Below are 18,070 nucleotides of genomic sequence, written 5' to 3'. Positions count from 1 at the left end.
ATGAGGTAGATGGCAGCACTATAACAAGCATTACACAGAAACAAGCTTCACAACACAGACATGCGCATCCCAACATGTACCAATTCGTTAGAAGTTCCTCAGAGGAATATAGACGAGGTACATGTGTGGTTTAGTAGTAGTAATCCTTCAAGCTACTGTCTTCTTTTTAGTTTATACAAGGCTTTACGCAACTAAAAGGCCATCCCTTGTATATTTCACTAATAATTCTAAACAATACTCGATAAAGACTTATAAATTCATAAAAAGGGCATAAACATATGATAGTAGCAAAATAATTCAAGTTGCTGGCGTTTTGATGTCAGTCTTGCTATGTGAACCTTTTACTCCACACGCAGAACAAGTGACAGCGCCCCCCCCCCTCACTGGTATTTGAATCCCTTGTCGCCTTAGGCGGGTAGGTTTCACCCTGAAGTCTCCGGTTTCCACTGGTTTTTCATCTCAGACTTTGAAGAACAGGTATTGGGGTTCTCGTTATGTCACTATGGAAGGGTGCTTCCACAGTCCTCTTTACATCGTCGAACAACCTATCTAGTTTTTCCGATAGCTCACTTAGGGAAACCAATATCACACCATTCGTCCAGAATCTCCTAAAGTCATTCTTCCGCTTTTTCGAGGCTTAGTTCGTCCTGGACTGGAGTATGCTGTAAGGTTTTGGAGACCATACCTACAGAGGGACATAGACTTGGTTGAAGGGGTGCAGAGAAGAGCTATGCGTGTCCTTATTGGCACACAGGGCTTGAGACTTCATTTTTTGAATATGTTTACATTGGATGAACGCAGGTGTCGAGGAGATATGATCAAAGTGTTCAAAATTTTCAACGGGAAGGATAGGATGGACCATGAACTTTTAGTACACCGCCAATCGACTGCTTTTACAAGGGGACACCAGTATCGATTGGTGAGTGACAATGCAAGGTTATGGTGTCGCAGGGAATTTTTCTCTGATAGGGTTGTTAATAAATGGAATAGCTTACCCCCGGAGGTAGTAAATTGTAACACAATTGACACGTTTAAAAAGAAATACGATAAACATGTTGGGGTAAATCGAGAAGCTCTGTCCATACTTAGAATAAGGCAACCATAATATTCATTATGGGCATTGCATAATATTTTATCATGTGTATATATTGTTTACAATTTTTGTTAATTGCATTTTTAATTGGGTTGCTGTTTTTTTTTAAATATATGACATCCATATTTTTATGGGCATCTTTTTCTCAGCCACCTCGCTGGACATTTTGCCTGTTGTGGCGTTGCATCTGTATAGTGTTCCTTAAAATCTGCTGGGACGCGTTTTTTCATTTGATCAGCGACGATTAAGTCTCTCAGTTGCTCAAACGTCGTGACCCCCAAAGCCGCCGTCCACCCACGGAAATAGATACTCAAGTCGTGATAAAAGTCTCTCCAGGTGACCTCTTGATTTTTGTAATACGCAGAAAACATCTACCGAAACTACTTCTATGGGGGGGGGGGGGGGGAAGCTTCAATTTTCTCAATAATAATCCCTTAATTTGATTATAGTCCTGTACTTTCTCTTCCGACTTGGTGGGCAATTAATTGGTACTTATCATAGGGAAGAAGCCCCAAACGCTCAGTCAACCAGTCTTTCCGTGCCAGGGCTATGCAACAAACTTGTCGCTCGAACAGCACCAGGTATCATAGGCATACGCAGAATTTTTCTGGGGGGGGGGGGGAAGGTTTCAAATTTTTTTTTCTTCTCAAGGAGGGGTTTTTACGTTTTTTCCTGCAAAATAACACTATAATCTCGGCTTGGGGGGGGGGGGGGGTTAGAATCCCAAAAACCCTCCTTTAGCGTACGTAATGCCAGGTATAAACTTATGTCTCCTTCCATCGCAAATTTTTGAATTATGTTCTGGAAGTCCCGGCTATGGCTCACGCACCCTGCCTGATTATACTCGTCTCTTCTATCTCCTGTCTCGATTCTGTCTTTCTAGTTCATGCTCCATTTCTCTTTCTCTACGTCGTCCTCGGTCTCTTCTTTCTCTCCTATTGCTTATGATCTTTTTCAGCATATCTCCGCATGTCGCTTCGTTGTATATTTCGCTTTTCTGTATGGCACATTCACTAGTTGCATTACATTGAACTCTGGTCGAATTGCTACCCCCAAGTTGCCGGCCATTGTTTACAGGTCTGCCTTGTTCCCTTTCGCAGAATATGCCGTCTTTGTTATTAGGTTGACACCGCCGCACGATTTCTTGCTTCTCTTCACATTGGAGTCGGGTTGACTTCACAAAAAAAAAAGTGGAAGTTCGACGTTGCTATTATCCTTCCATATGAACCGAGGTGGTTCCACCGTGTCTAGGACGCTCTTCTAATTCAACTCGTCGTGTGTCGTTGAAGACTCTACTCTGCGGACTGAGTCAGTAAAACTTTCCCCTTCTCATCGAATGTAGGTCCTCTGTTATACTAAATGCGATTTCAGGGCGAAATAACTAGGTTCGCGGCTTCAAGAACACAAACACTTCATTTTATTCTCGAAATACCAAAGTTTCTTCAGGTTCAAAGTTCAGAATAAAACCCCTCCCTTTTTCTGAATGCCTCCTCATCTATCGATCTTTCTTTTTCTTTTTTCCCCTCAGCCTTCCTCCACTTCTTTTCTCCTGAACCTTACAGATTAATTCTGCAGTTATCTCACCGATGCTGAAATTGTTCCTTTTACTTATTGTTTTAAACTTCTTTAAGAACTGCTATGGATGCCATAAAAAAATAATGGAGATTGCACATACATTAAATACTGCACGTGATCTGCCGTCGAATGATGTTTAGGACACCATTCTTAGCGCTGCGGAGACCACTGGCGTCATGCTCCTTCCAGGTATATTTTCCCCAGTAGCTCGATCGTTTCACTCAAACGCACTAAGGTAACAAATTTTTACATCACATTTCTGCGAAAGTCCCGTTTGACTGAGTCATCGCCCTACTTTGTCCCTTCTGACCGACACTTCCCGATGTAAACAAATTTTACGAAATAAATAACATTTGAAGATGCACCAGACATATGGTTTCTCCCTTCCCCCGAAACGAAATTATTTTTTTTTTCCAGTTAATTTCGAGATTCCGACCATTGTGCGCCGTTCTTTTTCGGGGTCGAGAGTCGCAGGGAATGTTTCGCACAAATCCGGATGACACACGTTATTAGTTTTTCTTTTCGAACTCATTACATCATCCGACCCCTCTAATGAACGCGTTGAACACAATCACACTAACAACAACAAAAACGAGAAAGGTAAATACGCGTCTCTTATCAATAACAAGCAAAAAGAAGAAGAAAAAAAAAACTGATAAAAAACGTTATTACAAGGCGTGACGTTCTGATCATACCCCATCCATAAGAGCACCTTTTTTATTTAGTCATGCGTTCAAAAACGGCAATAACACAAAATCTTGGAATGAACCGTTCGTGCGTAGCATTTTTTCTTTCAGAGAAATCTTGAAAAAAAAAGGGGGGAATTGAATCCATATTACATATTCGAGATGAGCACTCATTTCTGCTGCTGACCGAGATTTTTCCACAGCTTATCATCTATTTTCTCTTCACTCAAATGCTCAAAAGACAAGGCGACAACCGATCGAGAAGCGACAACAGCTGATACAAGTAAGTGGTGTCTCGACACTCTTATTATTATCATCTGCGAACCAGAAAAAGATTTCCATTAAGGCTAGTTTCAAAGATGAGTCAAAACGTTGAATTGGATTTTTTTTTTTTGTTAAACTGCTAAGCTCTCGAAAGGAATCATTTGAGAAATAGAAAACAGATTCCCACCCGGTGTGCCCCCAACACTTTCGGCATCATTCGACATATATACTAGGCGGACACAAAGCCGGATTTATATTAGTTTTGTCGCATTCAGGTTTAATTTTTTTGACTACTCATTCCTCAAATTTTCCGCCCTGGGCTATAGCCCGCTCAGCCCCCGCCTTTATGAATACGCTTCTGCCTCTAAGTCACTCATTGATCTGGTTATCTAGGTCACTCGTTTGGTCGCACATTTATCTGGTCACCCATTCTCTAGGTCACTCTTCTCGTCACACACTGATCCGGTTCTCATTCTCTAGGTCACTTTTTAGTAATTTATATCGTTGCATACAGTTTTTTGTCACTTACATGATCGCACAAGCTCTAGGTCACTCACTGACCCGGTCCCTTGCTTTTTAGGTAACTCATTGATCTGTCCCCAGCGCTCTCTATATATATTTTCATTATTCTATTTTATATTATCCCAGCTCACTATTTTCGTCGCTCACTTAAAGTTACTCTTTCCTTCACTCACTGACCCAGTTCTCGCTCTCTAAGTCATTCACTGATATGATTCCACACTCTTCTCGTCATTCACATCCTTGCACACATTTTAGATCACTCTTTTGGACGTTCACTGATCTGGTCCCTTGCTGTCTAAGAATTAGTGAATAAAATTCGCATAAGTGGATTTTTAGGCATTTTTCCCAAACGTAGCAAAATTCTCTTGTGCAGATTATCCGTAGGGAATTTTTTTTTCATGGCAAGGTTGTACTAATATAAATATCAAACTAAAAATCCTCTTCACTCCCTGTAGACCTGTCTTGGTCCCAGGGCCGTCTTAAGAGCGTTTCCCCTCCCCCAGGTCAAATGATTTTTCTCAGGCCCTTCCAGACAAATTTACATGCATACTCTTGAATCTGAACTAAATCTCATTTTTTGTGAGGTGCCCGGGTGGGCCCATGCATTTAAGACGGCATCGCTCGAACCTCCGTCAAGTGAAGGTCAATAATGCACCAACGGACTCCGTGTGGTGTCGATCAATGATCCGCGGACACCCCCCCCCTCCCATAAAATCCAAAATATATTGTTTTATATAATTTACAAATCATAAAAAATTGAATACATTACAATTTCGCAGCACAAAATGTGTCATTCATGCAATGTAGTAAATTTTAAAAAATGATCCCACAGGGTCATGGAGCACAGGCTGAAAACCACTGCTGTAGATGACGAGAGTCAGTATTGAAATTGTTACAGATGTAAACGATGACCATTAAATCAGTCATAAGGTTCTCACAAAAGAGAAGCTGGTATGGCTCTGGAGTATCCAGTCGAAAAAACTGCAAGAGTACCCCCAGGCATTTAAAGGTTGGGGGATTTCCAGGGCTAGAGAAGCGATCATTTACCCAGGGCCTCAACTAGATACTCTTTCAGCCGGGCAAGCATACATTATGCCACAGTAGGATATTTCCTACTGTGGCATAATGCCCCTCGGATATATCTGAGCTCGATCTAGATGTGTGATCATAATAATGCCTGAATAATCATTAAAATACTAACGCATAATTTCGTAATAATGGTAAGCAAATAATGCAGACGTCAGTTTTTTTTTTCTGTCACGACATTTCCAATGAATTATAAATAGCACCTCTGGATGTTCCAGTTGTAAAAAAAAGAATAAGTTGTTTTTTTAAAAATTTGGATTATATTGATCCACAACGATTAGTGATCAACCGCGATGGTCATTCGGATGAGACTAATCGAATGACTTAACGGAGACATTGACTTCGGTTACAGTGCAATGCATCAATGAATATTCGACAACGATAACGCGATGGACGACTGCAGCACTAAACAAAAAAAAATTATGATCTTAGTATCCGTCAAGTTCATGGCGGAAGAACGAAGGCTGGGGAAAAATCAATTTGCCCTGGGGCCCCATGATGCTTTTGAAACGGCCAAGTAGCACATTTATTTAGTTTCAGATTCAGTCCTTTATGTTGTTTCAAGGGTTCCCTAGGAGACCGGTGTTACTTTACACTTAACGTTTCCCCCCATCCTCCTTTGGGAGGGTAAGAGAAAAGCTACCTGCAGGTACAATATCCTATGGATATATCCTACAGCAGGAGGCAGGGCCGCAACTGGGGGGGGGGGCAGGCGGATCTTGTGCCCCGGGCGCCAGACCCAAGGAGGCGCAAATTTCATTCTGAAACCTCTCCTTCAACATTACAAAGGGGCGTCAAAATGCGCGCTTGCCCCGGGTGACCAAGCATCTAGTTGCGGCCCTGGCAGGGGGGGGGGGGGGGTCTTCAACGAACGGCCCCGCGGGTCACGTTTGGCCCACCGATCATTTTCAAAAATATTGAAAAACGATTAATTTTAGAGTAAATACAAATACAACGCCACAACAGGCAAAATGCCCAACGAGGTAGCTGATAAAAAGATGCCCATAAAAATATGGAAGAAATAATATAAAAAATATAAAAATATGAAAGAAATAATTTCGGAGTTGATGAAAAAATAATTCTAGAATAAATTAAAGAAATAATTTTGGAATAAATTAAAGAAATAACTCCGGAACAAATTGATAAAAACTCAGAATGAATGAAAGAAATAATTTCAGAATTGACGGAAATTCAGAAAAATATTGAAAAATGTTGGAAAATGTTGTCAATGAGAGAAATTTTTTTTACATCAATTGTTCTAGCTTCAGATCCGGTGCCAACGGAATACCGAGGGCCGCAACTAGGGAAGGGTGGGAGTGGGGTCTGGTGCTCCGGACCCTGGATCACACAGGGCGCCAAAATGGATATCCACTTCCGGGCGACTAAGTTGGTTTTTGTATGTAGTTGCGGTCTCGGGTCACACTCCTGGCGGTCCAGAAAAAACATCAAATTGTTACAACGAGATAGTTTTCTCAGTCAAATTACATGAAGAATAGAGACTTTACCAAGATACAGTATTATTCCGAGGTGATCTCGAAAAGAAAAGTCATCTGGTCCCCCGCCGGGAATCGAAGCCCGATCGCGTAATTGCAATCCCTACTTTCTTAGTAACATAGGAAGCATTAGCACGCCGGTGATTGGTTACTGCGAGCAAAAAAAAAAAAAAAAAAAAAAAAAAAAGCTAGCAAAACGTCACGAGAGGCGGAGTTTTCGGCGGTGAAACTGAATTTCAAAGTTCATTAACGAAAAATGAAAGCATTTTTTATTGAATCAGCAAATGATAGCTGGGCGATCGTGGATGTCGATCGCGAACATTTATTATTGTCTTCTCGATGCACGTGAACCCCATTTGATTAAATCAGAAACAAAATGGAAACATTTTTTAGTAAATCAGTAAATGACATCAAAGATGGAAAGATGGGGGGAAAAGAATTTGGATGAGTTTCAGACCGAATCGAACACACAACCTTTGGTACGCGAGTCTCGTACTGTAACTATTACTCCAACGGTGGATGTCGGATTCAAGAACAATTATATGTATCTATTAGTAAAAATTTCACCATGAGTGACGTAATGGTTCATCACTCATTTCGGCTAATCACGATGCGCCTAATTTCTACAATGTAGCTAGAAATGTAAGGATTGTTTATAAGCAGCCCGGTCTTTTTGCACTCCGGGCACGCGCGAAATAAGGAAAGCAAGGTCGTGTCTCCCCGTGGTGTATACAGATAAGGGGTCATTCAAGTATTACGTAAGCAGATTTTCAGCCATTTCTGACCCCCTCCCTCCCCCTTGTCAGCAAAACACTGAGCCCCCCCCCCCCGAATATTTCATGTCGTCAAAAAGGGGTGGTTGATGACGTAAGCAACCTTCAAACCCCCGTCATCAAATCCGAAACCCCCCCCCCCGATGCTGACGTAATACTTGAATGACCCCTAAAGGCACTTCCCGGGATTACAAGAGGACCGCGGTTTGATTCCCGGCGGGGACCAGTAGACCGAGATGAACTCAGAAAAAAAAAACATCCAGAAAAAAAGTTCCCTTCACATCTAATTGTCATGTTTTAACAACGCGAACAATGTTCTTTCAAAAGTGGTATAGTGCCCACAAGATTTTTAAGTACAACTATTGGTGTAAATGTTAGAAAAAGGTAGCAACTCCTTGCATGTATTGTCGTACCATGCACGTAAAAAAAAAAACCACGGAAGGAAGATTGATTATGGAATTGCCATTTTCAGCAAATAAATGTGGACAGTAACCGTTGAGATTTATTGGGCACATTTGCGTGTTCATCACATTACTTCTACGTACAGGGTACAATTTAATGTGGAAAAAATTACACTCCTGCTCTCCTCAAACACAAAGACTGGCAAAGAAAAAAAAAAAAAATTCTACCAGCAATGGCATAATTACTTTGCTGCCAATAGATGTAACAAAAACTTTTTTTTGCAAAAACATCAGTTATCTCCTGAATAACTTTTTCATTATTTCGTTTATGATGGTTTTTAGGAACAGCCTACTGTCATCTGAACTGCGTTCATTTAATTTTTCCCGACTTCATATCTCCACGTGTCCTGACAGTTGGACGTTTCTCATCACCATGATAAAATGAGACTAATAATTCACACACACGTGGGTCAACAACAATAATGACACACGCAAAAACTTCAAGGGGAAAAAAGGAAAAGGTATCGTTGCACTGAAAAAAAATATCGGCACATTTTCGCAATAAACGTCCAATCATTCAAAGGAGGAGAGTGAATCATGCCCGATTAGAGAACGTAATAGAGTTAAGGACAAATCGTCGACGATTCGCTAATGCGAATCACAACATTACCTTCTGTTACTGAAGTAAAACATTACGTAAATGATAAGAGAGAGAGGAATTATTCGCGAGAATAAAACAATTACATTTGCAGGAATTGTATCATTTCAAGGGGCGTGGGATAAAGAACTGCTGTCTCACTCACGCGATGATTAAAAGCCTACTCAAACATGTAAAACAGATAAATGTGGCAATATCTGCACCCAAAGGAAAGTGTGCAAAATATATCCACGTGTTGATATGAGGGACGAATACGTAAAAATCGTTTGTCAAGTCGAATGTTCAAATATTTCGATTTAATCAAGTTTTTGTCACTTGGACCCTCACGTACCGAGAGCATTTCTAGTCGACATCACTTATGAGCAATGTAAGCTCTAGCCCCTTTTGAAGGAGATGAACTGCCTCGAAAGATATTGATTACAAAATGGAAACTGATTGAAAACAAGGCACGCCCCCCACTCCCTAAATAATTGGAAGCGAGGACACGCAGGATCGATCTTTGGAGGGGGTACAACAATTTTCTTCCAGAGAAATTTTGAGTTGTTACCTTTCAAAAAGCATTCAAATTGATAGAAATTGGTTAAAATAGTATTTTCTGTCAAAGAGGTATTTTATTTCGATACATTAATTTTTTACCGAAATATTATTTTTTTATAATTTTTGGGGCACGGGCTCCCTGTGCCCCTCTTCCCTGCGTACGCCTCTGACTGGAAGTACTTGCCTACCAATTTACATACTTTCGAAAATCAAAGTACATACCAGATCTCATTACAATGAGACCCTATATGCACTCCAGGGCCCGGAGCCATGCTCAGGTGGGCCCACGCATACTGCTAATACCGCAACTAGACACGGGACAGCATGTTGCACGAGTGGTCAAAGGGAAGCAACTCGGTGCCCCATTCGTTTGGCACCCGGGGCATGACACCCGCCTGTTACTATTCTCTCCCCCCCACCCCCCGTAACTGGATGGAAACAGAGGCGGATTCACTCTTAAATACATAGCTTTGCTTACATGCAATGAGTACTTTAAACGTTCATTACTGTGGCCACTTTGAAGATAAAAATTCAGAATCGTCTTTGCATAAGGTGAAAAGTATAGTTTGAATTTGAAGTATGTTTTAATTGATGACAACTCTTTGTTTATTGCAGAGTATGTGTGGCTGTGATTTATCTAATTTGTTAAAATGTTTTGCAAGATATACGGAAGACTGGATGTTGCGAAGATATTTATTATTTGAGATGTTAATTTTTTTTTAAGGAAGAAAAAACTCATTTCTGCCTCTACCGGGAGTCGAACCCGGGTCCCTCGATTGCCGGACGAGTGCTCTGACTACTAAGCTACAGAGGAGATAGAGATTTTCCTTCGCTAGAGCGTATATATGTGCCGAACGGAACCGTGCAATAACAAGTGGAGAGCGACATTCATGTCATATATATAGCCATCTGTGGCTCGTCGTCCATGAGCTATTGGCTGATCGGTTCACCGTCCATTGCACGGTTCCGTTCGGCACATATATACGCTCTAGCGAAAGAAAATCTCTATCTCCTCTGTAGCTTAGTGGTCAGAGCACTCGTCCGGCAATCGAGGGACCCGGGTTCGACTCCCCCGATAGAGGCAGAGATGAGTTTTTTCTTCCTTAAAAAAAAATTAACATCTCAAATAATAAATATCTTCACAACATCCAGTCTTCCGTATATCTTGTATGAACTAGTGGAGAACGACATTCATGTCATAAAATGTTTTTTTATTTCTTTTTTTACCTTGAAATTTGCAACCCGAATTGCTTTTCTTACTAAGTACAATTTGAATCACAAAGGCAGCAGCTATAAACATACTTTGAAAGTAATATTACTTGAATGCATTTATTTTATATGCGATGTTTCTGAGGCTTTGTACATCGGCTTTCTATACGTGTCATGAAAAAAAAAAATCATGCATTTAAAGATAAAATTGTTTTGTCGCCCTTCTCCCATTCTAATTAGATGTTATTGACCACCAATTACTGAAATTTGCGGCCCTAGGGCTGGGTCACTGTAAATGCGTATCTAATTAATCATAGTTTTTTGTTAACGTATTCCCCGGCATTCTCGTCTCCCTCGCTGTTCCCGGCATGCCATCTAAGGCAGGGAATACGGTATGTACGTATAAACAAGAAGTACCGTGTCTTTATTGAGGCTTTGAGGGTCCCAATTTTAATCTTTCTACGAATGATATAATCTTCTAATCTAATGAAAAGGACAGTTTCGTTTGTTCTAGAGTAGTTCAAAAGAAACTGTCCTTTTCATATCGACTTGCTTTATAGATAACTCATACATCATAAATTGATGCACCTAATTAAGTAGGAACGAAAACATCAGAAAAGAGATTTCATAAATAATAATGACAAGAACTTAGAGACTGAAAATCGGGGGAATACAAGCGGGTCTGGTGCTCCGGACCAAAGAGGCCACAAATTTCAACCTTTAACCTCTCCTTCAACATTACTAGAAGGCGCCAAAATGCATGCGTGCCCAATTATCTAGTTGCGGTTTTAAAATTGCCAAATAAAGCATGACCAACAATAATTTTTCCAAATTATTCTTCAGTTTCGGAAAAACTTACAATTAACGTAATAACTCGAAGTTGAATTGTTCATTCTCAAAATAATGGTGTTTAGTTTTTGTCTTTATGTTTTAATATGAGAATTCTCTGTTCGTAAGGAAGATGTTGTCCGTGAGGATTCTTCACGAGAGTCCTCTGGGACATTTCATCACGAAACTAATAAGGAAAAGCGTCGGGAACCTCGTCGTGTCCGCAGAGGAGGACAAGACCTTGGAGAATGACCCTTTCCGAGCCAGTTACGTCCTGTCCATACCGCAGGCGCAGATCTTCAAAGGAGTCCTGCTCCAGGGCTACCTCGTGCCACCGGACATCCTTTCTGGATTGGAAGAAATGGAAATCAGGCCCGACGACGTCTTCATCATCACCTACCCTAAATCAGGTACGTATCCAGTTTGAAACGCGTCTAATTTCAAAGGGATTAACGTTGTCTTCGATGGGAATTTGGTTTAAATCGCCATCGCACTCTATCAATGAGAGTCTATAGTTTGATGGTCAGCACCCAATTCGGACTCCTTAACAGAATCTGTCTTGGCGTCCAAGACTTTTCTGATGATGCAAAATCCAGAGAGTAAAGTATAACTGGTCCAGTGCATATCCTTACGGAATTTGGCAAGAAGACGTTGTTTCCTGGGAACACGGAAAAAGCATTATCAACATCGCGGTCAATATTTAAAGATGTTTGTTCTCAATAACACGTTGAAATGTCTTACAATGGCTTGAATGTTGACAGCTGAAGCATTGGTCATCGATGAAGATCGTTAGCGTGCGGTTTATGAAGGTGGACTACAAATACTAAACCTCACATACACCTCGTAAATATTCCTCTGAGGAACACTTAACACATTGGAGCATATCTGAATGTGCCGTTTTTGTGTTCTGTACCTACAGTGAAGTTTGTTTCCAAGGAATGCTTGTTATGTGGACTTTGAATACAATGGGGAATAGCAGCAATGGGATAAACGTATGAAAATTCAGTCTTTAAATGAATTATAATTTGAAAAGGTTACATTTTACCGTTCATCCCTTTTACAATTAAGTACTTTTTAGCAAACTCCAATCTCATCACTGTGTATGTTCGTAAAGAGTGATCAGGGTAGCCTTTACTTTCGAACACACTGTATGCAGACCCCCTAATCTCATTTTCGGGACAATTCTGCAGGTATAAGAGTTCTTCAAATAGCTCGTAATTTTCTCTGGATACTTTTTTTTTGTTCACATCTCGAATTATTGCTATTATCCTCTGCTGACCTGTTGAAGAAGACGACATAACCATACCTTTATACTCAGGATAATATGGTCTGGCCTTCAAGAAATTGTTAACCAGTGTCTTAGACATATTAACATTACATACAAAATCTCGAGAAATTAATCTACACTTTTTTAAAACTAGGATCCTACCCTTTTCTGTAGGAGATGGCCTTTTGCCTTTTCCAATTTTTAGGAATCAAGCAAGGCTATGAATCATTTGAGAAGCTTCCTCTATAAAATTAGGCAAGGCTAGGATCATCCTGTTAGGGATGTAAGGTGAAGAGCTCTGTGGTTGGGCATCAAACCCCACTTAGAGGATTTTGACCTCTCTCAATTGACATCTTTACGAAACACGCTATCATAGCAGTTCGAGAAGCTTTCAGAAATGCAGAAATGATGCCTAGTTATAAAGATATGAAAATAAGGCTAGTGACACGAAAAAATGAGAGTGGCCTATAGTTTTTCCATCTGCATTACAACAATAACTAGAAAAAAAAAATTACTGAAAAAGTATTGCAAATTTTCACCTAAGATTTTTTGTAATTTAACAAGTATAGAAAATTTTCAAGATATCATTGCTCGTTGCATTCGTCATCTGAAGAAAAAAAATAGCTGTCAGAATTTTTTATCACCCCTTTTCACCGGGCCTTACCATTGTAAAGAATTCTTTTTCAGAAGAATTCCATAGGAATTCTTTTTGATAGGAAAAAAGGAACAGGGTTATTTGCTTGACTTGCGTTACACGTTATCTTGAAGGAAGATTACATTTTGCTTGTGTCTAGTTATTGAAGGTATGTCAAGAGAATTGACTTCCAAGGGTCTCGGATCACTTGATATATTTTCCTTCTTTACCCATAAATCACCTCCTTGAACCCAGGGGTTCAATTTTAACAGAAATTATATCATTCAGAGATTCCTGAACCGTTTGAACTATGATCACATTTGGCTATAATGACATACAATATTTCCAATCATACTTAGGTACCACTTGGACTGAAGAGATAGTTTCCATGATCTACAGTGGAGGCGACGAGAGCAGAGTCCAGAACAAGCTTCTCATAGATCGAGTGCTGCACCTAGAAGTAGGGAGACCCCTAGGACATTTGAGGTTCCTAAGGGGTCTGAAGTCTCCCAGGCTGATGGCGACCCACCTACCATATCCCATCATACCAAAACAGCTCAGGGAAGCTAAGTGTAAGGTAGGTCTGGAATTTGCTTATATATTTTTTGAAATGTATTAAAAGTTTTCTCGATTATTAATTTTTCCCCCAATCTCTTAAAGGTGATTTATGTCATAAGAAATCCTAAAGACACAGCTGTATCATATTATCATCATCATAAAATGAGCAAGTTTCTCGGGAACTATTCAGGAACATGGGAAGAATTTCTTGCTCACTTCATGGCAGGACATGGTAAAATTTTAGTTCATTACACATTATGTAGAAGTGATATAAATAATCTTATGATAATTTTTTAAACGATGAGATTAAATATATTTGCACAATGTTCTCTGAAAAAAAAAATACTTTCTGTAAATGGAAAATAATATTAGAGATGATGTTGAACTCTTGAAGAAATAGCACAAAGAAACCAGTTGCTCCTCACACAAAAAAAATTCATGTTGACAGTCTTTCTATCAAGACCCACTTCAATATCAGAGGCATTCATATTAATCTAGGCCTATCCATCACCTAAATCCATGCCCTAAATTTTGAAGCCGACTTATACATTCAAAACAATGCTTAAAAGTATTAGGTAAAAGAATAGGTAAGGTATCGACAACTCTTCATGTAATGAACGGGCCGTCTCAAATGAGTGAGACAGATATATACAGTAAAACTCTTCAGATGTGGTCATAAACAGCCAAATGATAATTTTCCTTGCATAATAAAAGTATGCCTCGCAAATCCTTTATTTATAGTCATCCCCTCTTTTACAGAAGAAATTTTTTTATCCCACCAGTGTCCTCAAAACCGGGGTTTTTCAGACTGTATTTCAGACAGATTTTGGCCTCCTTATACCGTGCTAAATGTGGAGAGTGGCATTTTTCCCCTTCTACTTTCTAGGAAATAACCTGGAAAAAAGAAGTTATTTGCTTAATTTAGAGTTAGTTTCACTGAATTTTCTACTGATAAAATCATGATTGTAAGATCCTACCTTTATTTGTATATTTCAGTAGTGTACGGCTCTTGGTTTGATCATGTTCTTGGATACTGGCAGTTTTGTCACGAACATCCCGAAAAAGTGTTTTTTATCTCATATGAAGAGCTCAAACTGGTGAGTAAAAATGAAAATGTCAAAAAAGACACAAGATGCAAAGAAAATAATTGCCCTGTGACCACCTTTCCCCTCAGTTTTTATTTCATAAATGTGGACTTTTTATCTGTGATCAGAATGTCAATGTACCATATCCATCCAAGGCAAGTAGACAACTAGATGCTTTTTCACCCGGGGCAAGCTGGAATTTTGGCGCTCCTTGCATGTAGAAGCAGTTAAAGGATGAATATCACACAGTGCCGTCTTAAGGCATGGGCCCACCCGGGCACGGCCCGGGGACCTCAAGCAAAGAGGGGCCTCACAAAAATAAGATCTGGTTGAAATTTTCCAGAATTTGTTTGGTAGGGCCTCAGAAAAATCAATTGGCCCAGGGGGCCCATGAGAGTCTTAAGACGGCCTTGATGTCACATCCTGTTCCCTGCCATTAAGTTCGAGCAGTTTAGTCATGTGTTTGCAAAAAATTAGCATGTGTACAAGAATTAAAACGTCCTCTGGTGGTGAATTCAAAACTGATTTTTTTTTGTTTTGCTCTCAATTTTTTTCCCATTCTTTCGGTAAGATATTCCCAAAATTTTGTAACTGTCAGATGGGCAGTTAAAGCCATAGGCTGCTCAGAACTTATAGACACCCTAATTCCTTATAGAAAATCCTTATATTTTTTATTACACATTTCACACATAACTATGTATTACAGACACATATAAAAATGCATAATTAAGAAATGAATAAACACTTTCCTCCCAAGGATCTGAAAAATATGGTGCAAGCCATGAGCAAATTCTTGGAGCGACCCTTGTCAGAGAAGTCATTAGAGACAATTTCCAAGCATTGCAGTTTTGAAGAAATGAAGACAAACCAGATGGTGAACAGAGAGAAACTTCCGATACCAGATTTGTTTGACATGTCAAAATCGAAATTTATGAGGAAAGGTAGGTGCGATGGGTATTAACTACATAAATTAACAGTTCTTTTTACACGCTACAATTTCCTTTTGATAATTTTCCTTTTGCTTTTACAGGAATTATAGGAGATTGGAAAAACTATTTTACCCAAGAGCAATCCCAAGCTTTTGACATGCATTACAAATCGAAAATGGCACAAAGTACTCTGCATGTTCCGTTTGAACCAGAAGAAGCTTATGAGAGAATGAGCTCGTTCGGTCGAATCATATACAACCATCCAATGCCAACAATGAAAGACGAGATATGTACTGAAATCTTGAAAAAGTCCAAAGTTTCCAAGGATGAAGACGCTGCAGAAGAGAACAGTTTAACTGCTTGGCTGTATGCAAAACCGCCTACACATGTTAATATTACACCTGATCATTTGTTATTTGACTTTGTGTACTGAAACCTTCTGAAAGACTTTTTTGCATATTTGAATATTGGTTATCAACAAAGCAATCTTTGTAAATAGTTTTAATGAATATTTCATCTTAAACAGTTTGAATTAGGTGTGCTCTTTATTATGTCTCTCCCGCCTTTCATGATAGAAAAATTTGTCATTTTATACGGATTACATAAAAACAGAACACACTCCAGGGGTCTGCCCAGCCGAAATTCGGTCTAAAAAATCGACCTTTCAAAAAGTAAAAATTAACAAAACCGTAAATCTGGCATTTCATTTCTTTTCTGATAAATTAAACTTACTATTTTGCTCTCCACAAAATTATTTACTTTCCACAAAACATTGGAAAATTTTCACACAAACAGAACCCTACAAAAAATGTCTGGACAGACTGCACTGTCCCTGCACTCTTAAAATGAGCTTCAAGAGAGAAAAAAATTCCATGTTCTTTAGTGCTATAACAAACAGAAATGGGAAATAGAAGTTTAAAATCCTGTTACATACGTTCCTACACACAGAGTCGCCCTTAGGAGTGTGCAATAGGTGCAGTCGCAACGGACCCCACACTTACCGTTTAATTATAAGTGTCTTTTGCAAATTCTGAAATTATTTCTTGCATTGATTCTGAATTTTCATCAATTCTTGAATTTTTTTATACCATTAATTCTGTTATTTACATCAATTCCGGAATTACTTCTTCTATTAAGCCAGAATTTTCATTGATGCTGGAATTATTTCTTTTAATTACAGTAAAACCTGTCTTCAACGGAATGGCAATCCTGTTGAACGCAAGTTTCTGCTTAATAAAGGTTTAATTAACATTATGTGTAAAATTATGTAACGATCTCATATGTAATTGAAGTACAGCATAATAAAAATAAATCACTCAAAAATAAACTAATTAATTTAAATATACATAAAATAAAGCAATGTACATTACTTACTGGCAGTCCAGTGGTTAGGGAGCTAGCTTCTGACTGTGCGGGTGTGGGTTCGAATCCCGGTTCGGACATGGATGTGTACTAACACACTAACGAATTCTTTGAACAGATCGCAAAGATCTCTTGGCAATACATGATCATGTTACATATAAATTTATATACTCTATAATTACTAAATATTTAGGTTTGCACAGCATCTGTATGAAACTTCACCACACACTGTTCTTCATTTGAAAAATGACTACATTTAAGTTTCTTTTTATACTTTCTACGTGAAATTTTCAATGAGGGTGTCGATATCTGTCGTGTCAGGCTCAGATTGTACATTATCCTCTATATTTATGTGCACCAGGGCCCGCAACTAGGATTTTCATGGGGAACATGATTTCATTGCCCCGACCACTATAAAATTCTGTGATTTTCCTACAAAAAAATTTACCACCTCCTAAATTTTGCCGCCCAAGCAATTGCCCTTCCCCCATTGCTTCACTCTAATTCCAACCCTGCTCAACACTTGTGATCATGGAAAGCAGCTTGCATACAATTTTGAAAGCCATTGTATATCATTTGGAAATCTAACCATTACACCGATTTCTCCCATAGAAAAGCCTACTTTAGTGAAAAATTTTGTTACAATTTCTGAAAGCAACTGTTTCACTACAAGTGGCTTTTCAAACCACAGCATCAAATACAGTAACAGTTTTTACAAATCTAAGGGTGGGTAAAGTACTCGCATTGGCAAGAAGTCAGTTTTTCTATCAAAATTTTTAATGCACTAATATTTTGTATAATCCTTTGGTCAATTGGGTTGAAAACCGTCAAAGTGTTTGTGTGGAATTTTCCATTAAAGGGTCAAATTTTTCTTTCCATTTCCGCATTAGACAGGTTCCATTTAATTCAGGTTTTTCAACGTGTATTTTGGCATTTAAATCATGGGACCATGACTTTTTTCCATTAAAGGCAGGTTTCCGCTTAATATGGGTTACGTTGAAGACAGGTTTTACTGTATTTTTAATTCAAGTCCAAAATTTTCATTTGTGTCAGAAACTGTTCCTCTGTTTAAAATTTCTTCAGTTTTGAATTTTCATCTATTTTTCTGTT

The 18,070-nt window shown here is 39.1% G+C and overlaps 1 protein-coding gene across 2 annotated transcripts; it reads left to right on the top strand.

Annotated features, from left to right (window-relative positions):
• Positions 1-3,355: 3,355 nt before the first annotated feature.
• LOC149085736 (sulfotransferase 1B1-like) lies at positions 3,356-16,156 on the top strand. Of its 2 annotated transcripts, none has more exons than XM_089232128.1 (7): positions 3,356-3,637; positions 11,255-11,535; positions 13,386-13,603; positions 13,687-13,816; positions 14,581-14,681; positions 15,427-15,610; positions 15,700-16,156. In XM_089232128.1, the coding sequence occupies exons 2-7, from the start codon at positions 11,259-11,261 to the stop codon at positions 16,029-16,031; spliced, it is 1,242 nt and encodes a 413-aa protein (XP_089088254.1). In that variant the 5' UTR covers positions 3,356-3,637; positions 11,255-11,258; the 3' UTR covers positions 16,032-16,156. The 2 variants fall into 2 exon arrangements, with proteins under 2 accessions (XP_089088254.1, XP_089088255.1); XM_089232129.1 differs by having other exon boundaries at positions 3,530-3,637; positions 11,259-11,535.
• Positions 16,157-18,070: the final 1,914 nt, after the last annotated feature.

This window comes from Pholcus phalangioides, unplaced genomic scaffold, assembly GCF_987345545.1.
Source record: "Pholcus phalangioides strain wild (caught in Gottingen) unplaced genomic scaffold, Ppha-v1.0 ptg000005l_1, whole genome shotgun sequence".
In the NCBI taxonomy this organism is placed as follows: Eukaryota; Metazoa; Arthropoda; class Arachnida; order Araneae; family Pholcidae; genus Pholcus; species Pholcus phalangioides.
Note: the sequence above shows the minus strand (reverse complement) of the source record. Positions and strands in the feature narration are given on the sequence as shown.

Excerpts from the sequence above, each read along its gene's own strand:
- LOC149085736 (XM_089232128.1), top strand. The coding sequence starts at position 11,259 with ATGTTGTCCGTGAGGATTCTTCACGAGAGTCCTCTGGGACATTTCATC. Across the intron at positions 11,536-13,385 it reads CATCACCTACCCTAAATCAG|GTACCACTTGGACTGAAGAG; the intron begins GTACGTATCCAG and ends AATCATACTTAG. Across the intron at positions 14,682-15,426 it reads CATATGAAGAGCTCAAACTG|GATCTGAAAAATATGGTGCA; the intron begins GTGAGTAAAAAT and ends TTTCCTCCCAAG.